Source organism: Trachemys scripta, chromosome 14 (assembly GCF_013100865.1).
Source record: "Trachemys scripta elegans isolate TJP31775 chromosome 14, CAS_Tse_1.0, whole genome shotgun sequence".
Classification (NCBI taxonomy): domain Eukaryota; kingdom Metazoa; phylum Chordata; order Testudines; family Emydidae; genus Trachemys; species Trachemys scripta.
Window position 1 is genome coordinate 9496448 of NC_048311.1, and position 25046 is coordinate 9521493.

Here is a 25046-nt window from a genome sequence, read left to right on the forward strand (position 1 = left end):
ACAAGCATTTCTACTGCCACTTTCCTCGCACCCTCCTCCAGTCTGAATACTGCTTGCCTGTCAGACATGTGGAATACACATAGAGACCATCACTTGAAGAAGAAATGGAGGTTACTTACTTTAACTGGAGGTTCAGTTCAGTTTGAGATATATGGTCCCTATTTGTATGCCACTACCTGCCCTCCACCCCTTCTGCTTCAGATCTGGTTGGATTGTGGTAAGAAGAGGAACTGGAGAGGTGTCAACCCACACTGCCTTTTATGCCCTTGGTCAGGAGCACAACGGCATCTACTGTGCACATGTGGGTCAACAGACACGGCTTTGATGTATTTTTGTACTAAGGCTCATGGGGCGTATGCGTACCCACATGTGGAATACAGATAGGGACACCACACCTTGATGAACCTCCAGTTACAGTAAATAACCTCCATTTCTCCAGGCTTTGTAGTTAATGGCAGGACAGGCAAAGGTAGCACGTCTTGAGACACATTTCTCCAGATAGGAGATGGGAGACATTTATCTCTCTGGTGAATCGTGTATTGTGTGTCTCATTGTAACACTGGTTGGTGGTCAGACAGCCTCCTTGTGGTTCCTCTGGGCTCCTCAGCTTGCCATCTGGTCTGATGCCCCTTCCTGTGATTGCTTAGCCCATCATCTCACTCACTCTGTGGCCTTTCATGCTTCTGGAGCTGCAGTGCTTTCCTCTTCATGGCTTAGCCCACCGCTCAAGTCACATTAAAGTTCTTCCCCCTTCCGGGGTATTATCAAAGTCTGTTTCCAGCCTCCTTCCAGGAGTCTCTAGTGTGCCACTCCCACAGTGGCTTGTAGGGGAGCCTGTGCCCACCTTCTACATTGGGTTCCAATCCAGAGACCCTCAACTCAGCAGCTTTGGGCTTTACTCTCCGAGGCCTTACTGCTCCTTCCCTGGATTCCTTCCTACACTATTATTACAGGTTCCTGATCTTCCCCCTTATATCAGGGAATGTGTCGGCAGGCTTCCTCACTGCAGCCCCCTGTCTATGGCCAGTTTCCTCTCTTTATAAACCCCACCCAGCTCTTCTCCCAGCTGGACTTCCTCAGCAGTTTCCTCCAGGTGCAGCCTATAGGTTAACTGGTGTGATTTACCCCTTCAGGCCTCGTGTGGGGTGGGCATCCCATCACACTCACAATAGAAGGCTATTAGCATACTGAGTCAAATGCTAATGAAGAGTTTGCAGAGATTTCAGAAGAAAATTAACAGTAAGAGCTACGCAGCGGGGCGGGGTGAAAGTTGGAACCCTGTTTTAGGTGAATATCAAAAGGTCTGATCTGGTATATCTTGGTTGCAGGGAAACCCTAAGGTATCCTTCAGTCTGTGAGGACAAGCCACCAGTGGGCTTGATCTTAGGGGTATTTCAGCCAGTGTGGCTGAAACCCCAAGGGCTTTTCCCAGTGTTAAGTTGCCCAATGGGAGTGAGGAAATGTCTTGTGACTAATGTTTTTTAGGCTCTAAGAAGCATGTTATTTTTTTTGCATGTAACCATTTGTTTCCAATATTCTTTCTTACTGTCATTTAAATCTCTATTCTTTGATAATAAACTTTTATTCTTGTTTTCACTATAAATATTTCTAAGTGCTGTGTGTGTTTAGTGGAATGGTGATCCTGAGTTAAACTAGTACGCTGGTGTGCACTTCTCCTTTGGGGAGTAGTGAATCTGAGAACTCTGTGAGTGATCAGTAGAACAGGGCCTGGGCAAGCGAGGCCTGGGGAGACCGGGGAGGCAATGCTTGTGTTGCCAGAGGCTGTGGAATTAGGGAGCTGATCCACAGCCTGCATAGGCAAGACTTCCTCACAATAAGGACAGGTGGTCGCAAGGTGCCTTGGGAAGTGTCACAGTTGTTCGTCCTGATCTCTAGTCTGATTTGGTTATCTGCAGCAAACCCCACCAATACCCCATCTTGTGCTTTAGCAGATAAAAAACTGATCCCTAAATATTCAAGAACCTGTGTTCCTGAATTGTCAATAACTCTATTGTAGCTATTGGTCCTACGATATAGAGTGTCATCTTATCTTTTTTTATCCATTTTGTCCTTTCTAAATACGTTGTAACAAGTGATTTGGACATTCCAATCACATCTGAATTATCAAAGATGTAGTAAATTTTTGGAGTCTCTAAATTGAGATCATATGTTCCTTTTAAAAGATATACAGTCTAGTTGAACCACAAGTTATTGAGCAGATGTAGGAATCACTGGGCGAAATTATGTGGTCTCAGTTGTGAAGCAGGTCAAGATGACTAAAATCTGGTTTTAAAATCCATGAATCCTCAACTTGGTCAGATTTTTCTCATACACTGAGAATTTGCAATGCCTCCTGTTTATTAATGAGGCCCTAGAATTGGTTTACTCAAATGAGTTATTACCTTTATGTCATTTAACACCTTGATTTATTACATTAATGACTGATTCTGGGTTACATGACTTAGTGTTTGCACTAGGGCTGTCAAGCGATTAAAAATATTAATTGCGATTAATCGCACTGTTAATAATAGAATGCCATTTATTTAAATATTTTTATATGTTTTCTACATTTTCAAATATATTGATTTCAATTATAACACAGGATACAAAGTGTACAGTGCTCACTTTATATTTATTTTTGATTACAAGTATTTGCACTGTAAAACCCCCCAAAAGAAATAGTATTTTTCAGTTCACCTGATACAAGTACTATAGTGCAATCTCTTTATTATAAAAGTTGAACTTAAAAATGTAGAATTATGTACAAAAACCCTGCATTCAAAAATAAAATAATGTAAAATTTTAGACCCCACAAGTCCACTCAGTCCTACTTCAGCCAGTCGCTCAGACAAACAAGTTTGGTTACAATTTGCAGGTGATAATGTTGCCCCCTTCTTGTTTACAATGTCACCTGAAAGTGAGAACAGGCTTTCACGTGGCACTGTTGTAGCCAGCGCCGCAAGGTATTTTCATGCCAGATGCGCTGAAGATTCATGTCTCCCTTCTTGCTTCAACCACGATTCCAGAGAACATGTGTCCATGCCGATGACGGGTTCTGCTCGATAACGATCCAAACCAGAGTGGACCAATGCATGTTCATTTTCATCATCTGAGTCAGATGCCACCTACAGAAGGTTGATTTTCTTTTTTGGTGGTTCGGGTTCTGTAGTTTCCGTATCTGAGTGTTGCTATTTTAAATCTTCTGAAAGCATGCTCCACACTTCGTCCCTCTCAGATTTTGGAAGACACTTCAGATTCTTAAACCTTGGGTTGAGTGCTGTATCTATTTTTAGAAATCTCACATTGGTACTTTATTTGCATTTTGTCAAATCTGCAGTGAAAGTATTCTTAAAACGAACATGTGCTGGGTCATCATCTGAGACTGCTATAACATGAAATATATGGCAGAATGCTGGTAAAACAGAACAGGAGACATACAGTTCTCCCCCAAGGAGTTCAGTCACAAATGTAATTAACACATTATTTTTTTAACGAGCATCATCAGCATGGAAGCATGTCCTCTGGAATGGTGTCCGAAGAATAAAAGGGTATACGAATGTTTAGCATATCTGACATGTAAATACCTTGCAATGCAGGCTGCAAATGCCTGTTCTCACTTTCAGGTGACATTGTAAACAAGAAGCAGGCAGCATTATCTTCTGCAAATTTTAACCAAACTTGTTTGTCTGAGCAATTGGCTGAAGTAGGATGGAGAGGAGTTTTACATTGTTTTATTTTTTGAATGCAGGTTTTCTTTGTACATAATTCTACATTTTTAAGTTCAACTTTCATGATAAAGAGATTGCACTACAGTACTTGTATTAGGCAAATTGAAAAATACTATTTCTTTTGGTTTTTTTACAATGCAAATATTTGTAATAAAAATAAAGTGATCACTGTACAGTTTGTATTCTGTGTTGTAACTGAAATCAATATATTTGAAAATGTAGAAAACATCCAAAAATATTTAATAAATTTCAGTTGGCATTCTATTTAACAATTAATCGCCATTAATTTTTTTTCGTTAATCGTGTGAATAAACTGTGATTAATTGACAGGCCTAGTTTGAACCCTTAACACACCTCCCCTTTTGTAGCTAGTTTAAGGCCCTTCTGACTTGTTTAGCTAGTCGGTCATCCAGAACATTGGATCTTCTACTACTGAGATGGAGGCTGTCCAAACCATACATCTCCCTTTCCCCGTAGAAGGTAGCCTAATGTTCCACAAATCTGAACCCCATTACACAATTTACCTAGTCAACAGTTGACCTCCAGTATCTTCTGCCATCTGTCCTCCCTGGATCATGGGACAAGAAGGATTCTCTGAAAAGATCACATGGGCTGTCTTCTCTTTCAGCTCTTTTCTGACATGTCTGAAGTGTTCACTCTTCTGTGGTGTTCTTGAATCCATGTCACTGGAAACAATTTACCTTGTCATATAACACAAGAGGTGTAGGGTTCACCTGATGAAATTAATAGGCAGCAGGTTTAAAACAAACATGAGGAAGTACTTCTTCACATAATGCAGTCAACCTGTGGAACTTGTTGCCAGGGATGTTGTGAAGGCCAAAAGTATAACTGGGTTCAAAAAAGAATTAGTCAAATTCATGGAGGATAGGTCCATCAATGGCTAATAGCCAAGATAATGAGGGATGGAACCCTATGCTCTGGATATCTCTAGATCTTCAACCACTAGAAGCATCTCGCACTGGCCACTGACAGAGATAGGGTGCTTGGATAGATGGATCATTGGTCTAATCCAGGATGGCTGTTTTTATGTTCTTATGTTAAATGTGTAATAATGGCCCTTTACTCTAGCAGAGAGAGGTATAACATTATCTAATAGCTGACAGTTGAAGCTAGACAAATTCAGATTGGAAATAAGTAATTAACCATTATAACAATTTACTAAGGGTCATGGTGGATTCTCCATTGCTGATAATTTTAAAATCAAGATTGGCTATTTTTCTGAAAGAAACCTCTAGCAATTACTTGGGGGAATTTCTATGACCAGTGTTATACAGAAGATCATACTAGATGATCACAGTGGTACCTTCTGGCCATGTAATCTATGAATCTACCACAATCCTTGGTAAATTGTTCCAGTGGTTAAAATGTTATGCCTTATTTCCAGTCTGAATTCCAGCTTCAAATTCCAGCTATTGGATCGTGTTAGATCTTTCTCTGCTAGAGTGAAGAGCCCATTATTAAATATTTGTTCCTCATGTAGATACATATAGACTATACTCAAGTTACAACTTAATCTTCTCTTTGTTAAGCTAAATTGATTGAACTTCTTGAGACTGTCACTATAAGGCAGGTTTTCTAATCCTTTAATCTTTCTCGTGGCTATTCTGTGACTCCCTCCAGTTTATTACCATCGTCCTTGAATAGTGTACACCACAGCTGGACATAGTATTCCATCTGTGGTCACACTGGTGCTAAATATAGAGGCAAAATAACCTCCCTACTCCAGTTTTCCCTGTTTATGTATCCAAGGGTTGAACTAGCTCAGGAGTAGGCAACCTGTGGCACATGTGCCGAAGGCGGCACGCGAGCTGATCTTCAGTGGCACTCACACTGCCTGGGTCTTGGCCACCAGTCCAGGGTGCTCTGCATTTTAATTTAATTTTAAATGAAGCTTCCTAAACATTTTAAAAACCTTATTTACTTTACATACAACAATAGTTTAGTTATATATTATAGACTTATAGAAAGAGACCTTCTAAAAACGTTAAAATCTATTACTGGTACGCGAAACCTTAAATTAGAGAGAATAAATGAAGGCTCGGCACACCGCTTCTGAAAGGTTGCTGACCCCTGAACTAGCTCTTTTGTCCACATCATCACACTGTGAGATCATGTTCAGCTGATTATCCACTATGACCTCCAAATCATTTTCAGAGTCACTGATTCCTGGGATAGAATTCTACATCCAGTAAGTGTGGCCTACAATCTTTCTTCCTAGTTGTATACATTTACATTTCATCATATTAAAATTTACATTGTTTGCTTGTGTCCAGATTACCAAATGATCTAGATGGCTCTGTATCAATGACCTATCTCCATTATTCACCATTCCCCCAATTTTTTTGTCATCAGCAAATTTTGTCAGTGATGATTTTGTTTTCTTCCAGGTCAATGATATCAATGTTATCATACGGTGAAGAACTATCCCTGCAGGACCCCACTAGAAACACATCTGCGAAATAGGCTATGAATAAAGCCAGCAGCAATATTGCTTAGAGAGCTGTAACAGGATGAATCCGGATACATACTTGGGTGGGAGACCTCCAAGAAAACCCTTACGCAGCAAGAATATGATTTTGGTGATGACAGTCTTCTCTTGAGCTAGTTTTGAGCAATGTCTCCACATGGAGTTGGAGCAGAGCTGAGGGAAGTCTTGGGGGTTGAACTCTCTCTCCCCCCCCCGCCCCCCCGAAACAATCAAGCAACCAAACCTGGATAGTTTCTGGGAAACAATCAAGGCCAAGAAGCTGTGACAGGCAGCTCTGAAAAACCTAGAGGGCAAGTTTCAGAGTGAAATTGGAGTCAGAGTTGGTGGCTAGAATGACTAAGACATGAGACTGTTCTCATCTTTTAGAGCAGTGGTCCCCAAACTTTTTACCTTGTGAGTGGGGATGCAGAGAGAGGTAACGGGGCTGAGGCCACAGCTGAGGGCAGGTGCAGGACTGAGGTGAGGCTGACTGGCCTGTAGTTCCCCGGATCCTCCTCCTTCCCTTTTTTAAAGATGGGCACTACATTATCCTTTTTCCAGTCATCCGGGACCTCCCCCGCTCACCCTGAGTTTTCAAAGATAATGGTCAATGGCTCTGCAATCACATCTGCCATCTCCTTTAGCACCCTCTGATGCAGCGCATACAGCCCCATGGACTTGTGCTCATCCAGTTTTTCCTAAATAGTCCCGAACCACTTCTGTCTCCACAGAGGGCTGGTCACCTCCTCCCCATACTGTGCTGCCCAGTGCAGTAGTCTGGGAGCTGATCTTGTTTGTGAAGACAGAGGCAAAAAAAGCATTGAGTACATTAGCTTTTCCCACATCCTCTGTCACTAGGTTGCCTCCCTCAGTCAGTAAGGGGCCCACACTTTCCTTGACTTTCTTCTTGTGGCTAACATACCTGAAGAAACCCTTCTTGTTACTCTTAACATCTATTAAGAGTAGGGAGGTGATTTTACCTCTGTATCCTGCATTGTGAGGTAGATACTGGAATACTGTGTGTATTTCTGGTGACCACATTTTTAAGAGGATGTTGAAAAATTGGAGAGAATACAGAAAAGGACCACAAAATAATTGAGGGGTGGAGAAAATGCCTTATAGTGATAAATTTAAAGAGCTCAATCTGTTTATCTTATCAAAATTATCAAGAGGTAACTTGATCACTATGCAGAAGTATCTTCACAGAGAGACAATACTGGATATTAAAGGCGTCTTTAATCTATCAGAAACAGGAACCAGTAGCTGGAAGTTAAAGCCAGACAAATTCGAATTAGAAATAAATCACACATTTTAATGGTAAGGATGATTAGCCATTGGAACAACTCAAGGGAAGTGTTGGATTCTCTATCTCTTGATGTCCTCAAATCTAGACAGAATGCCTTTGAGAAAGATCTGCTTTAGGCAAACAAGTTACTGGGTTCAACATAGGGGTAAGTTGGTGAAATTCTGTGGCCCGTGATATACTGACGGTCAAATCATGGCTTGAAAAATCTGTGAAATCAGTAATCTGTGAAGGAAACTTGACCATAATGTATAGTATTGTGCAGATTAAAGGCTTGCCACTACTAATATACCTGCCTTGTTTGCCATTAGGAGCCACTACTGCCAGCACATCCACTTCAGCTGTAGCTGCTGCTGATGTACCCATCCTGCTTTCAGCCACTCCCTCATGATTTTATTTCCTTTGTAGAAGATGCCTCAAATTCATTTTTTTTCTCCTTTGTAGACCAGTATTTTGTGCTGAGCAGGCTTTATGGATGCTGGCTGTGTCTTCTACTATCTTCACACATATAAACTCCAAGCCAGGTCTCCATTCTCAGAAGGCAGCAAATTACAACAGACAGTGTGTGCCTCTCACTATGGGCAAAATGATTGGATTGCGAAAGAGCTGTTCACTCAACAAGCTTGGACAGACCCAGAAAAACCTCCCATAGATGGAAAGATCTGCACTCTCTTTTATGGATTTTATAACAGTTGTGTTCACAGCAGTTCCCCCATTGCAATGCAATGCAAGCTGTTGAGCAACATGGTAAAAACACTAGCAGAATGAATAAAAACTTTTTAAAATGTAGTGTTAACTTTAATATAAGAAAAATGGGGGTGGAGTTTTCACAAGTTTAAAGGGGGAATTGGTGTTACAGATTTTAGCTGGAATAGCCATTAATACTAAAAAAGAGATGTTCTTCTCTCCCTTATGTGAAATGGGTGCAAAGGCAAAAAATGGCCATATACATCCATCCACCTACACTTGCCCTATTGCCTGTCATGCCCCACTGGCTTGAGATTTTTTTCTCCTATTTAGATGATATCACAGCTGTATGTCAGTTTCAGATGATGTACAACAATAATGCTACCAGCCAGGCCCAGCTGGCCATTCTGAACGTGGATTTTGAAGAAGTGGGCCAAGATTTTCAGTAGTGACTGTCCCACAGTCTGGAATGGCTCATAACTGTGAGTGTTTATCTCAGGGCAGACTGTCAGAAAACGAGGGCAGATACCCAAACTGTTGGCATGTGCTATAATTAGATTTTACCAAGCCAGTAACAAATGTGAACTCCTGGAACACTAGACCAGTCTTACCATGGAGTCACAGAGAATCCCCTCAGACTCTTCTGTCTTGCCACCTGAACAAACTGAACTTTGTGATAAACTATTATTTAAACCAAAAATCACACCACATCAGTCCTAGTCCCAAGCGACCGCTCACTTACCCCAGATCATTTGGTATTCCAGATCTTACACCAAAGACAATGCTGGCAGCCAGTTCTATGGTAAACTAAAGATTTATTAGCTGAGAAAAAAGAATGAGAGTTATTGAGAGGATAAAGCGATAAAATATATGTACAGTTGAGTCAGAGTCTATAATTACAAATACTAGCAGAAATGTAGTAATCTGCCAAGTATTAAGGGGTAGCCGTGTTAGTCTGTATCTATAAAAACCGCAAGGAGTCTGGTGGCACCTTAAAGATTAACAGATTTATTTGGGCATAAGCTTTTGTGGGTAAAAACCCCATCTGAAGAAGTGAGGTTTTTACCCACGAAAGCTTATGCCCAAATAAATCTGTTAGTCTTTAAGGTGCCACCAGACTCCTTGTTGTTTTAGTAATCTGCCAGTTTCCCAAAAGTCTCTCAGGGCTACCCAGACTAACTCTGGGGATCTTCGTCTTCTAGTTCAAAAGTTATTCTGCCCTGCTAGAATTCAAATAGTCCAGAGATGAAGGATCTTTCTTTGAATCCATATTTATAGTCTCTTCACACAGAAGCAAACTGACAGTGTCTCTACGCATGTGGGCTTTTCCTTTGATGATGATGAATGAGGAATGCACTTAGCTGTTTGACCTCCGACCTTCACACATAATGGCCACTTGCTTTGAAATTAGCATTTTCTGTTAAAGTTCTTAAGTCCTTCATTATCATTTCACAAGATTTCTGTGATGGGTTATTTGGTTACGTGGATACACACAATGTAAGTGTTTGCTATTATAAAAGGAACAGATAAGTGAAAACAATACAAGTAACATTCCACTAGCTTTCATTAAGTTTAAATATCTGAATACACACTTATACATTTAACACTTTGATCTATACTAACACACAAGTAAAGTGGCCTGTGTTTTGACCTGATATGGCACCTGGTTTGCCAGTGTCACAGTGACTACTGACTTTGGCGGCTTTGCTTTTTGGGTGCCCCAAAAGGGGCCTTATTTTCAGCGAATAATTGCTTAGCACTGTCTTCAAAATATCCCCTTATTTGAAGGTTTTGAGCACCCAGAATCACTGGTCACTTTTCATAATGTTGGTCCTGGCATGTAAATCACACTCTCATTTAAGTTAAGAGGTTTGTGCTGTTTCCTGTGTTAAACCAAAAGCCAGGTATTTTTGTGATAAGTATTGTCTGGTCTTAAACTCTCTCATGCCTAATTAAATCTGATATGTGTGTGGGTGCTGGTATTAGCACATACTTCTCACCTCATCAGCATCTAGCACCAACCAGTGGAGCTGAATCAGTGGCACCAGAGAATAAAGGTGGTGACAGACAGACTTACAGACAAAGGAGATATGGGAGGAGGCAAGTTGAGAGTGAAGGACTATGGGCATGGCTACACTTGCAGATGTAGAGCACTGAGTTAAACCAGCCTTCGTAGAGTGCAGTAAGGAAAGCGCTGTAGAGTCTGTCCACACTGACAGCTGCCAGCGCACTGGCGTGGCTACATTAGCAGCTCTTGCAACAGCCACAGAGAGCAGTGCATTGTGGTAGCTATCCCAGCATGAAAGTGATTGCAACGTGCTTTTCAAATGGGGGGTGGGGTGGAGTTTGACAGGGAGTGTGCTGTGTGTATGTGGGGGGAAAGAGAGTGGGTTTTGGGGGGGCTGAGAGCATGTCAGCATGCTGTCTTGTAAGTTCAGACAGCAGCAGACCTCCGCCTCCTCCCCACCTCTCTCTCTCTCTCTCACACAGCATTCCACTGTAATGGTTGCTTTGTCTCGGAGCAGATAAGCATGCCGGCGGTCAAATGGAGCTTTCAAAGGACATATCCAAAACAATGACAAGAGTGGCCACTTGACTTAAGGGGATTATGGGACTTTTCAGGAGGCTGATCAGAGCGCAGTAATGCAACACCTCGTTCACACTGATGCTGGGGCGCTCCAATGGGGGCGCATCAAATGTTATACTACTCGCCGAGGTGGAGTACCAGGACCGCTTTAGCCGTGGAGTCAGAGCGGTCTACGTGCCTTGCCAGTGTGGACGGGTAGTGAGCTAGTGTGCCCGGGGCTCCTTTAATGCGCTGTAACTCGCAAGTGTAGCCAAGCCCTATATCAAAATTGCAACCTTTGGAGGCCTGCGTCATGGAAGGGAAGAGAGGCCAATAATTAGAGTGCAGCAGTAGTGACTTCATAGTTAAAATAAAAATTCTGCCATAACCGTATCACCTAAAATTGTTTTTTCTGGTAATTATTACAAGACCATACATGTACCCACTGCTTCCCTTTTGCTGTCATTGACATATCTAAGTAGAAGTGAAGGTGGCACCTGGAAAATTGAAAGTTGTAAATTTAAACAAATGGAGTTATTAACTTTAACACTCTTAACATAATGCTTATCAGAAACCCTCTCTTTTATGTTAAAAGGAATTGATACTTAGGCCGAAAGGGAAGGTAAGAGGTGAATGTAATCCTGGATCACACAAGGCTTAAACACTCCAGTCAAAAGTAAACATAAAGATAAAGATGGTCTTTAAGGAATGTCTGAAAAGTAGCCATAAACAAAACATATGCATTAAAATTGTCAAAGTATTTTAATTTTCCATATTGGCTTGTTGCAAGTCAGGTTCATGCATACAGAATAATACCACTTTACAGTTTTGAATGAGGTGTCTCACTCTTTCTGGAGACCTTTAGCAACAAATCTGTAATATTTTGGTATTTTGCGGCTCCGATCTTTTGCCTCCTCCATGTACTGATTACTACTCTAGCAATGGCAAATTCTGTGATTTATACAGTGACATTTTTCACCACAGAAACTACTATTACCCCATTATTCAGGCAAATGGGTCGAGGGGTTTCCCAACAAGAGTTGTTATGACAGAAGGTTTCAGGTACCTAGGTCCATGAAACAGGTTTCAGCATTCCTCTGACTCAGAGTTAATTGAAGATGATATACTAACCAGACCAGTTTCCAAACATGTTATAAACATGGTTGTTTTTGCAGAGGCAAGGGATCAGAAAATGGAGATTAGGAGTATAGAAAGATGATGAGTTATGTGAAAATGATCTTCAGCAAAGCTTGCAGCCCTGATCCAGCTCAGTCCCTATGTTGAAGAACAGCATAGTTGATCCAGAAACAAAGCTGTTCCTGTAGACTATATTTTTGATGTGCAGAACTCTTTTTTTGAAGAGTCTCAGTGTCTTAGTATAACAGCAATGTCTCCAAAATATTGCAACACTCACAACTAACTTATGTCCACATACAGTCTTATCCACAGATTTTACTTATGCCAGCTGCACAGGTATGCCTGCTCTTTAGGTTTCTACAAAAAATTTAAAGTGGAATTAAAGTTGACAATATCAATCTGACATGTTTAGGAGCGACTGTATAATGTGCAGAGGAGGGTACGTGCCTTATTTAGTGTGGGTTGCAGTTCATTTATTGAAACACCTTAAGGGACAAGACTTTCCTCTTCCTTCTTGTAAAGGAAGTGACAGAGAATAGGACTTACATATGAAAATGGCATCAATCTAAGGTGGAAATCTGCTGGTTCACAAAAATTATCTCTCTCTGATCTACATACTTACACCAATTTTGTGAAATTTTCATTTGATTTTTAAAAAGCCTATAAAACACGTGAGATAAAATCCAGTTTCTGTCAAAGTGAATGGTAAATCTCCAATTGACTTCAATGGGGTCAGGATTTAACTTTTGGAAATGTAATCCAAATGAAAAACTTGGTAGGCTAGAAGATAAGGTTGGTTGACCAATAAAGACATACCTGAATTTTTTCATTTCCTATATTTGGAAAAAAATTAAAATATGAGCAATGAAAAATCAAGTTATTGTGAATGATAAACATAAGACATGCTGTACTGGTTTATTTACTCTCTGTATATAAAGAAACAAACAGCAAATTATTTAACGAGACACAACAATTAATAAAAAAATTATATTAATGAGGCAGCCTTGCCACTGACAAATTATCTACTGATGCAAATGCTACAAATATATTTTCTAACAAATTGCAAAGAAAATATTTTAATTATCATTACTACTACAGTATATATTTTATGCTTCTTATCTTGTCACTGTATTAGTCAGATTACCTAAAATCCCAACTCATAGAACACTATGTATTTGACATAGTGTTCTTACATTGTTTTCAAAATTTTTACATACTGTTACTCATGGATTAAACAGTACATCAGCAGGCAACTGGTTCTGCGATGTCAAGAGGGGTTTTTGCACTGCGTTCAAGCCCCAAAGTACAAACTGTAAATTGGAGTTAAAGCTGCCTCTTTTTTATTAATTTGTATGTTTTACAGAATATTTGCTATCCACTTCTTTATGTACATAGTGTAGAAGAATGTTAAGTTTGTTATGTGCTTGTAATACAACTGTTAATTTTTCATTTAATATCTTTTGGTTTTCAGTGATGTCTTCATGGTTCAAGCAATCTTATCTTCCAGCCAATGAAGATTTTTGTCTGGACTAATAATAAATACATACTAAGAAAATGTAAAGTTCTGGACAGATGTTTATAGACGTTGGAACTGATCCTCACAACACTTTCCTCGCCTTTCATTTGGGGGCTGTGGGAGTTAAGGTTGAAGGTAGAAAATAACATACAGAAATAGAAGGCTGAGAATGGAACCTGACTGAGGAGGGTAGTGCCAGATGGACCCACTGCCAGAGACAGAGATGGTTGTTGCTAATATTCCTCTTGGTTTTATTTTGTTTCAGACTCTGACTTACTCAGATTAGAAGTGCATGCTAGAATTTTGAGTGAAAGCTTTTGTCTATGACCTTTCTACTTACCCCATGTAACAAGCCCTGCTGGTTTTGAACCCATATGTTCAAGACTCTTATCCCAAGTAGGAAACCTAATGATCTCCAAATCTGAAATCCTCCCTCACAATTGACTTATGCATTGGTTGGTCTCTAGTATTAGCCTTCTCTTTTTGCTTGCACTTGGCACTAGGAGGACCCTTAAGAAGACCACCTGCATTGTCTTCAGTTGTCTTAATAAATCCCTAGCATCTTTATCTGCTGTATCCTGTAACCCTCTGTTTGTATTGTTGGTTTCCATGTGACCCATACTAAGCGGAAATCCCCAGCATTCCTCAGGATATCCTTTGCTTTTCTTGTCAAATCCTTTGTCCTGGCACCTGGGAGGCAGCAGTAAGCCATTCTGTTCTCGTTCTGAGTCATGGATACAAATGTTCCAGGTTACCGTCTAATACTAATCAAATTCACAGAAAATTCAAAGCTAATGGGCAAAGCTAGTACTATGGAAAATAATTAAAGTTCTATAGGCTCTTGGAAAGGTACTACAATAGAACACATAGAATGAAGTTTAATTGGGATAAATGCAAGAAAGATCTGACACACATAGAATCATAGAATCCTAAAACTGGAAGGGACCTCGAGAGGCCGTCTAGTCCAATCCCCTGCACTCATGGCAGGACTAAGTATTATCTAGACCATCCCTGACAGGTGTTTGCCTAACCTGCTTTTTAAAATCTCCAGTGATGGAGACTCCGCAATTTCCCTAGGTAATTTATTCCAGTGCTTAACCACCTGGACAGTTAGGAAGTTTTTCCTAATGTACAACCTAAACCTCCCTTGCTGCAATTTAAGCCCATTGCTTCTTCTCCTATCCTCAGAGGTTAAGAAAAACAATTTTTCTTCCTCCTCTTTGTAACAGTCTTTTCATACTTGAAAACTGTTATCGTGTCCCCTCTCAGTCATCTCTTTTCCAGACTAAACAAACCCAATTTTTTCAATCTTCCTTCATAGGTCATGTTTTCTAGACCTTTACTCATTTTTGTTGCTCTTTGGACTCTCTCAAATTTCTCCACATCCTTCTTGAAATGTGGCGCCCAAAACTGGACACAATACTCCAGTTGAGGCCTAATCAGCGCAGAGTACAGCAGAAGAATTACTTTTCATGTCTTGCTTACAACACTCCTGGGAACACGACAGCCAAAATGCTTCTGAAATAAATGTAGTCAAACTTTACTAATTCTGGGTCACTGAGAACGAAAATGATGCTTAAAATTGTTGATTGGCTGTAGTTTTCAAAATATGCTATTGGGTTAGTATATACGACCCTTGACTTAGGAATGGCGGAGGATAAGTGAGTTATAAAGGGAAGGGATCTCAATTTAAACCAGAAATGACTAAAATACATCTTTGACTGGATCTATGAATAAATCTATGACTGGGTTTGGACAGTACTTGCTTTTTAGGCAAAACAATGAATGATGCAATCTGAAGCTGGTATTGCGTCATCCATGATATGAATTGCATCATGTTATTCCTAGAAGTCATGGATGATGCAATGATAACGAAGCTTACATCACTCTGCTGAACAAATTGCCCTATATCAGCTCTAGAAATCATACAGTGTTGTGCTCTCTTATTTGTCAGTGTTTGATTTTGCAAAGGGATACATTTCTGTTTAGCCAAAGTGAGCAGAGATGCCTCGTACTTGTGTGAACAGTGCAGATAACTTCTGCTATGTTTGTGGTGAAGTGACCTTTGCATCACAAAAGCGCAGTATAAGCACTATGGTTAAGAAAGCCTATCACCTTTATTTTGGCTGCAAAATTGGAGATCAGGACAAGAGGTGGGCCCCACACATATGCTGCAATACTTGTGCAACAAATCTTCGCCAGTGGTTGAACAGGAAAAGGAAATCTATGCCTTTTGCAGTGCCAATGATTTGGAGAGAGCCAACAGATCATACCAGCAATTGTTACTTCTGCATGGTGCCTCCAGTTGGGAAAGGTGTGTCAAGGAAGAAAAAGTGGACTGTGCATTATCCAAACATTCCATCAGCTATACGCCCAGTACCCCACGGAGAAGGACTGCTGGTTCCTGATGCACCAGAATCATTCTCACTTGAGTCAGACGAGGAAGAGGATGAAACTTCTGGTCCTGAACCATCAATGTCACAGGACCCACATTTTCTCCCATCCTCCTCCTCTGAACCACACCTCATAACACAAGGTGAACTGAATGACCTTGTCAGGGATTTGGAACTACCCAAGAGTAAGGCAGAGCTGTTGGGCTCCAGACTACAGCAGTGGAATCTCCTGGCAGGTGATGTTAGGGTTTCCATGTTCCGTGACCGTCAAAAGGATCTTGTCCCATTCTTCTTTATGGAAACTGATCTTGTAGCCTGCAACAACATTGATGGTGTGATGGCAGCCCTCAACATCCAGATGAGTGGAGACTGTTCATTGATTCATCGAAGACAAGTCTTAAAGCTGTTTTACTTCATAATGGCAATGTTTAGCCATCAATTCCAGTTGGTCATGCAGTCCATATGAAGGAAACCTATGACAACATGAAACAACTTTTGAGGTGCATAAACTATGACCAACATCAGTGGCAGCTTTGTGGCGATTTGAAGGTTGTTGCTCTCTTGCTTGGTCTGCAGACTGGATACACAAAGTACTGCTGTTTTCTCTGCGAATGGGATAGTCGTGCAAGAGATTCCCACTACCTCAAGAAAGATTGGCCACTCCAACAGTCATTGGAGCCTGGGAGGAAAAGTGTTCAGCATCCACCACTTGTTGAATGAAGGAAGATTTTGTTACCACCCTTCCACATCAAGCTGGGTCTGATGAAGAACTTTGTCAAGGCCATTGACAAAACACAAGTAGCTTTCAAGTACCTCTGTGGAAAATTTCCAAGGTTAAGTGATGCTAAGATAAAGGAAGATGTCTTTGTTGGTCCTCAGATTCGTGAACTTCTTCGAGATGATGCATTTGACCATGCACTGCGTGGCAAGGAAAAGACGGCATGGAAAGCCTTCCAGTTAGTGGCAATACATTTTCTCAGAAACAACAAGGCAGACAACTACAGGTTGTTGGTGGAAAACCTCCTCAAGGCATACAAAAGCCTTGGTTGCAACATGTCACTAAAGATACATTTTTTGCATTCTCATCTAGATATTTTTCCACCGAACTGCGGAGCAGTGAGCAACGAGCACGGCAAGCGATTTCACCAGGACATTGCAACAATGGAGAAACGCTATCAGGGCAAATGGAGCCCATCAGTGTTTGCAGACTATTGTTGGACAGTGACAAGAGATGCTCCATTTAATGAATACAAGAGACAAGCCAAGAAGCGCCGAATAGACACTGAATAGGATTAAACTATGTACATAATAGTTTTTTGCCTTTTGTTTTACAATAAATTTTATTTATAGAACCCTTTTGCTGATTTTTAAAGTGTTACATAAACAGGACAGGTGAAATATTATCATGTAAAGCAACCATAAACACATGAAAAGACCTAGGTTTACAATTTATGATTAAAACTCTACTATCTACACAATATACATAGACATAAAATGTAAAAACTTAAATATCTTAGAAACAGTAGCCAATCAGTTGTTTTAATTGTCATATTTGAATTCAGCACATCAAAATACATAATAAATAGCACATTTTATCTCTGAAGCAGACGACTTCTCAAAAATTGTAGACCAGTGTAATACATCCCAGAATGATATTTGCATTTTTTGCAACAGCGTTACACTGTTGACTCATATTTAGCTTGTGGTCCGCTAGGATCCCCAGATCCTTTTCCACAATACTCCTTCCTAGCCAGTCATTTCCCATTTTGTATGTGTGCAACTGATTGTTCCTTCCTAAATGGAGTATGGTACTTTGCGTTTGTCCTTATTGAATTTCATCCTATTTACTTCAGACCATTTCTTCAGTTTGTCCAGATCATTTTGAATTTAAATCCTATCCTCCAAAGCACTTGCAACCCCTCCCCGTTTGGTATCGTCTGCAAACTTTATAAGTGTACTCTGTATGCCATTATCTATATCATTGATGAACGTATGGAACAGAACCGGACCCAGAACTGATCCCTGCGGGACCCCACTTCTTATGCCCTTCCAGCATGACTGTGAATCACTGATAACTACTCTCTGGGAATGGTTTTTCAACCAGTTTTCCACCCACCTTATAGTAGCTCCATCTAGGTTGTATTTCCCTAGTTTGTTTATGAAAAGGTGATGCGAGACAGTATCAAAAGCTTTACTAAAGTAAAGATATACCACGTCTACCGTCATCCACAAGACTTGTTAGCCAGTAAAAGAAAGCTATCAGGTTGGTTTGACATGATTTGTTTTTGACAAATCCATGCTTACTGTTACTTATCACCTTATGTAAAATGGGAGGAAGTTTAGGTATCAAGATTCTTGGTTTCCAATGAACACTTAAAGGCTGGTGTAAGAAAAAACTGCAGAGAAGAGGATACTGAGAGTGGTTGGAGTAAATACATGCATTTATGTCATCTATAATATGATAATGCCTTTACAAGGACAGGTATTTTGTTTAGATGTATTGTTGCTGCAGTTAGAAATGGAAAGATCCTATCATATCATAGTCCGTTGCCTTTAAAGGGAAGTTGTAGGTCTAGGGAAGGGATTATTGCTGCTGTATAGCATAAGAGCTGAATGTATGCATCGTTTACAGGAAAGGTGACTAAGGGATGACATAATCACTGTCAATAAATACCTGCTAAGAATTAACACACAGTGGATAGGGCAGGACCTAACATGCATAAAAGAGCAAGGGGGAAGTTTTAAAATGTATGATGATGTTATTAGTAATACATACGTTGACTTTTAAACATCTGAAGTCCCCGGGGCTGCCACTGAGAATGGGGGCTACATTCTATGTTACCTTTTAAAAGGGAGAACTTGTAGCTGTTTAGCCATAAGAAGTTTTATAACCATGAGGTCAGTTAGACAATGGAGTGACATCAAGTATGTCTATTTGGCAGGTTAAACTGCAGATAGCACTGATGGAGATTCTGTGGAAACCTCAGTTCCCTCCTATAGTTATAGAGGGGGATAGGCCTGTGGCAATTGCCAGTCTCGAGAATGGCCAGTACCAGAAATCCCACAGTAGGCAGCTATGGTGTAGTCTGCCATCATGAAATGCTCATCCTAAATCCTAGTAGAGTTGATTTAAACCCTGAAGCAGGAGGGTTTATGTCCCTTCCAAAACAGCCTGCTCTGGATGGTGGCTAGTTGCACAGTGTGATACTTACCCCCCGGTGCACTGCTCTTGGTGAAGATGTGCACCAATGACGCAAGAAGTAAAGTGTGCACGCGCACAAAAGCTATGTAATATCTGCCGTGGCTCTACGCCGACATAACTTAGGTCAGCAAAATTTTATATTTTTGGCATGGCCATGGTCAGAGAGAGTCCTTGGTCAGAGCTTAGGGCGTAGCTACATTTAAAATGCTACAGCGGCACAGCTGATCTGGTGCAGGTTTGCTGCTGTAGCATTTCAGTGTAGACACTACTTACGCTGATGGGAGGGCTTCTCCCATCAGTGTAGGTCAGTGGTTCTCAACAAGGGGTATGTGTACCCCTGGGGGTATGCAGACGTCTTCCAGGGGATACATCAGCTCATCTAGCTATTTGCCTGGTTTTACAACAGGCCATGTAAAAAGTACTAGCGAAGTCAGTACAAACTAAAATTTCATACAGACAATTACTTGTTTATACTACACTGAAATGTAAGTACAATAATTATATTCCAGTTGATTTATTTTATAATTATATGGTAAAAATTAGAAAGGAAGCAATTTTTCAGTAATAGTGTGCTTCCACACTTTTGTATTTTTATGTCTGATTTTGTAAGCAAGTAGTTTTTAAGTGAGGTGAAACTTGGGGGTACGCAAGACAAATCAGACTCCTGAAAGGGGTGCACTAGTCTGGAAAGGCTGAGAGCCACTGATACAGGTAATCCACCTCCACCTTCCCAAGAGGTGGTAACTAGGTCTACACCTGCAGTTGGGTCGGTACAGCTATGTTTCTCAGGGATGTTAACAAGCCAATGTAAGTTCTTAGTGCAGACCAGGGTTAGAGTCTCAGACTTTGTCTCTACACTCAAGTTTTGCAGCTTTAATTATGCTGGCATAGTTAAACCCCGCTATTGCAGATGCAGTTATATGAGTATTAAAGTGCTTATCTTGGAAGAGCTTATTCTGGTTTGAAACATAAATACATTATGAGTGTGGATGCACTGCCTTGGATTAGCTTGCATTGAGTTAAATAGGCTCTGTCAATTGAAGTCCATAATACAGACATACCTCATAATGCAGGATATTAGGCGGTGCCCTCTGAACTATGATAAAGGAACTCTGGAAGATGCATCAAGTGCTGATCAAGAAAGTTAGCGCCATCCAAGCAATGCAGAAAATTACTACCTGCCTAGGACAGCTGCAATACAATACAGAGAGAGGTGGACCCAAATTTAGAAACCTCATGCCTCCAGGAGAGGCACCTTGTACTCCCTGCCTGACCTCGGTAAGGGGCTGCTACTTGGAGCTTCTGGAGCCACCCTTTCTCTCATGACGCTTCTTGCTCCCCTTTCAAAGCACACAGATGAGATTGCACCATGCCTTTGGTTTTTGTGACAGCAGAAGGTTTATTTGTTAAAGTTTAATGTGTGAAAAAAGTATAAGGTAAAAGCCTAGGTGTGCTGTTTTGCCCTCCTTAGAGAGAAGCAATTCCCTCCCAAAGAAGATGTCAGTGTAAAAGTCTACATTGGGTTTTGTGTTTAAATCAGCATTCTTGACTTTCCTTATTAAGTAACTTATATCAAACCTCATATTATTTTGTCCCTAAGTCACCCTGTGTATTTGCTGAGGACAGCTGCCTTATAAGAGAGTCCTCAACCCTTAATGAAAAATGGTAAAGCTTCTAGAAATTTTAAAATGTTTATGCAATTAATGCCTTATGCATTCTTTGTCAAGTACTGTATATAATAAAGTACACTCCAGCCAAGCCCCTTGAGAGAATTACAGACTGGGGTGTATGTGAGCTCAGTGTAAATTATTCTCTGCCTTAATTTACAGACGTCCACTTGGACACTTTTTCAGCAGAATCAAGTAAGTGTGAAAATGACTCTCTTTTATTAAGAGCAAAGATTTGGAAATGCAGTGTTATTAAATTAACTGAAATCCAGTTAATTGGAACCATTTATTCATTTTGCTACCTTGAATATGGATAAATTAGGAATATGAATGAAAGGCTCCCTGAGAGCAAAAGAAACATTTTAGACAGTTGTTGGGAATAGAGAGGTGTTTTAAAATAGCGGGCATTAGAAAGAGGGATATACCTACAAGTCCCATTTAATAATTTTTTCATCACCAAATGTGGCAAGATTTCTGTAGGCTCACGCAAACAGACATATCTTTATCTTCTTGGGGAATGAGAGATCCATTCTAGGTTCTGATTGCTCTGACTGTTCATTGCACTCAGGATTGCAAAAAAAGAAATCCTTTACTGTTAGGCTCCCCACAGCACTGCTCCCTAGGCTGCATTGCATGCTGAGGTAGCACTATTAGGGGAGTTGGGACTGGAGCAGAGAAGCAGCCTTTCACGCATAGAGACACTGGGACTCAGAAACTGGGCACCCCCATCTCCCTGTCATGTAGCACAGGCTACTTAATACTGCCCCCTTCCCTAACCGCCCTACTCCTGCCCAGGCCTACACACATGCCTATGTCCCCCTCCCTTCTCTGTCAGTACAACCCCATTCTTTCTCCCTGCCTCACTCTCCGCTGCTCAGATGATGTAAAGCCATTGTAAATCCAGTTTTATTCACTGTGTGAATCTGCCCAGTGAATTTGTCCCTAAAAGTCCCTAAAATAGAAAATTGATTTCAGGTTGATACTACAACTTTTCAGAATATAAGCACTTGCACATGGGAGCATTCCCTTTGAGTGCCTTGTTTGGAGTTCATAGATTACATCTTTAGTAATTTGAAAAAAACAGACATTTCCAGACAAACCCTTCATTAAAATGGGGTTAAGGTTAGAAGTATACATAAGTAACTAAGGGTAAAAACATTACAGAAGTGTGGCAACTATTCCAAAACAAAGCTTTACAGAGCCAGAAAAGTCAGAGTTAAGGCTGAACTTAAAAGAAATCCAAGCATGTTAAGGTGTGGGTATGCACCGTTAAAGACACCCAAACATCCTTATCTCTGCCCTGTAGTGACACCAGGAGGGAAGTAATTTTTTTTTAAACCAACCTAATATGTCTTTAAAAATCTGGCTAATCCAATTTTAGACCACAAACACTAAAATGCATTATTGTAATTGAATGGGTGTTGAATGGGGACAGTGCAGGATAGAGTTAAGGTTGTTTGGGTGTCCTAAGTGCACATTTCCAAATGTAAAATGTTGAATTTCTTTTAACTTTAACCTTTAATTTTAATGTCCTGACTCTGTAATGCTTGTGTTTGGAATAATTACATCATCCCTGTAATGTTTTATGCCCTTAAATTACTGATGCGGTACTATGTAGTGTAGTTGTAGTCACGTCGGTCCCAGGATATCAGAGAGACAAGGTGCGTGAGGTAATATCTTTTATTGGACTAACTTCTGTTGGTGAGAGAGGCAACCTTTCCAGATTTGAGTGGTAGCCGTGTTAGTCTATATCAGCAAAAAAGAACGAGAAGTACTTGTGGCACCTTAGAGACTAACAAATTTATTTGGGCATAAGCTCTTGTGGGCTAAAACCCTCTTAATTGGATAGAGGCAGTGAAAAAAAAACAGTAGGAAGATATACACCTCTACCCCGATATAACGCTGTCCTCGGGAGCCAAAAAATCTTACTGCATTATAGATGAAACCGCGTTATAGTGAACTTGCTTTGATCCGCCGGAGTGTGCAGGCCCGCCCCCCCGGAGCGCTGCTTTACCATGTTATATCTGAATTCGCGTTATATCGGGGTAGAGGTGTATATACATAGAGAACATGAAAAAATGGATGTTGCCATACCAACTCTAACGAGACTAATCAATTAAGGTGAGTTATTATCAGCAGGAGAAAAAAAACTTTTGTAGTGATAATCAGGATGGCCCATTTCAAACAGTTGACAAGAAAGTGTGAGTAACAGTAGGGGGGAAATTAGCATGGGGAAATAGTTTTTACTTTGTGTAATAATTGGCCAAACCAATCGGAGAACACTTCAAACTCCCTGGTCACTCAATTACAGACCTAAAAGTCGCAATTCTTCAACAAAAAAAACTTCAAAAACAGACTCCAGCGAGAAACTGCAGAACTGGAATTAATTTGCAAACTGGACACCATTAAAGTAGGCTTGAATAAAGACTGGGAGTGGATGGATCATTACACAAAGTAAAAACTATTTCCCCATGCTAATTTCCCCCCTACTGTTACTCACACTTTCTTGTCAACTGTTTGAAATGGGCCATCCTGATTATCACTACAAAAGTTTTTTTCTCCTGCTGATAACTCACCTTAATTGATTAGTCTCGTTAGAGTTTGTATGGCAACAACACCCATTTTTTCATGTTCTCTGTGTATATATATCTTCCTACTGTATTTTCCACTACATGCATCCGATGAAGAGGGTTTTAGCCCATGAAAGCTTATGCCCGAATAAATTTGTTAGTCGCTAAGGTGCCACAAGTACTCCTCGTTCTTTAAGCTTTCCAGACACACACAGCTCTTCTGCATGTCTGTGAAAGGTCCTTCCAGCATCACAGCTAAATGCAAGGTGGAACAGATTGTTTAACATACGTGGCTAGCACATATTGTAAGAGACCATTCAAAATAGATTTCAGAGTTGCAGCCGTGTTAGTCTGTATCCACAAAAAGAACAGGAGTACTTGTGGCACCTTAGACACTAACACATTTATTTGAGCATAAGCTTTCGTGGGCTACAGCCCACTTCATTGGATGCGTAGAATGGAACATATAGTGGGAAGATATATATACATAGAGAGAACATGAAAAGGTGGGAGTTCCTCTACCAGCTCTAAGAAGCTAATTAATTAAGATGAGCTATTGTCAGCAGGAGAAAAAAAACTTTTGTAGTGATAGAGTGATAGTGAAATAGAGCCAGTACACAAGTATCCACACACCTTCTTGTCAAACTGCCTTAAATGGGCTAGCTTGATTATCACTACAAAAGTTTTTTTTTCTCCTGCTGACAATAGCTCCTCTTAATTATTTAGCCTCTTAGAGTTGGTAGGGGAACTCCCATCTTTTCATGTTCTCTGTATGTATATATATTTCCTCACTATATGTTCCATTCTGTGCATCTGATGAAGTGGGCTGTAGCTCATGAAAGCTTATGCTCAAATAAATTTGTTAGATTCAAAGTAGAGTGGCCATTAACACCTTTACAGTCATAGGACAAAGAGAGGGGTTAGTGGGTTACAGATTGTTGTAATAAAACACAAATCCAATGTCTCTGTTCAGTCCATGATTGTTAGTGTCTAGCAGAATGATGAATTTAAGTTCCGAGGCTCAGTTTTTGAATATGTTGTGCAGGTTTACTTAGAGAATGAGGACTGATAGGTCAGTGATCACTTTGTGAAAGGTATTCGCCCACAGGCGATAGGGTGTTTTTGTTTTTTATCATTTTCCTGTGTGAGTTCATGTGAGAGCATAGTGATTGTCTGGTTTCACCCATGTAGTTGTTATTGGGGCATCTAGTGCCCTGCATAAGGTACACCACATGTGCTAGGCATGCATAGGACCCATGGATCTTGAAAGGTGTTTTGTGGGGGATGTTGATCATTTTAGCAGTGGAGATATGTCTGCAGGTTTTGCATCTGTTCTGGCAGGTCTGGTGCTGCTTTGAGTTGGTGCGTCCTGCTTTATGGGGAGTTTGCTTGATGATGAGATGATGAGTTTGGAGAGGTTTTAGGGGAGGGTTGTTTGAAGGTCAGAAATGGGGGCTCAGGAAATATTTTTTTCAGGACGGGATCCCCCTCAAGTATGGGCTGTTATTGTTTGATGATACCCTGTATGGTTTCCTGTGTGGGGTAGCAGGTGACAACTAGGGATGTGTGGTCAGAGGGGATTTTATTTCTGTATTGAAGCAGGCCCTGTTGGGGTATTTGGGTGGCCCATTCCATGATGAGATCTACTTCTCTCGTGGAGTGTCCTTCTTTGGTGAAGTCAGTTTTAAGTATGTTAAGGTGTAGATCTTGGATTTTCTCCTCAGAGCATATTCTGTGGTATCTGAGTGCCTAGCTGTAGACACAACAGATTTCTTAGTGTGTTTGGATC

General features: G+C 40.6%; 1 protein-coding gene across 1 annotated transcript in view; it reads left to right on the forward strand.

Moving 5' to 3' along the window:
• The window catches only part of MAP2K4 (mitogen-activated protein kinase kinase 4), a 142201-nt gene that overhangs the window by 20189 nt on the left and 96966 nt on the right, over positions 1-25046 (forward strand). Inside the window, exon 3 of the mRNA XM_034790255.1 lies at positions 20850-20882. Within this exon, the coding sequence (XP_034646146.1) occupies positions 20850-20882 (33 nt within the window). The remainder of the gene's footprint in view (positions 1-20849; positions 20883-25046) is intronic.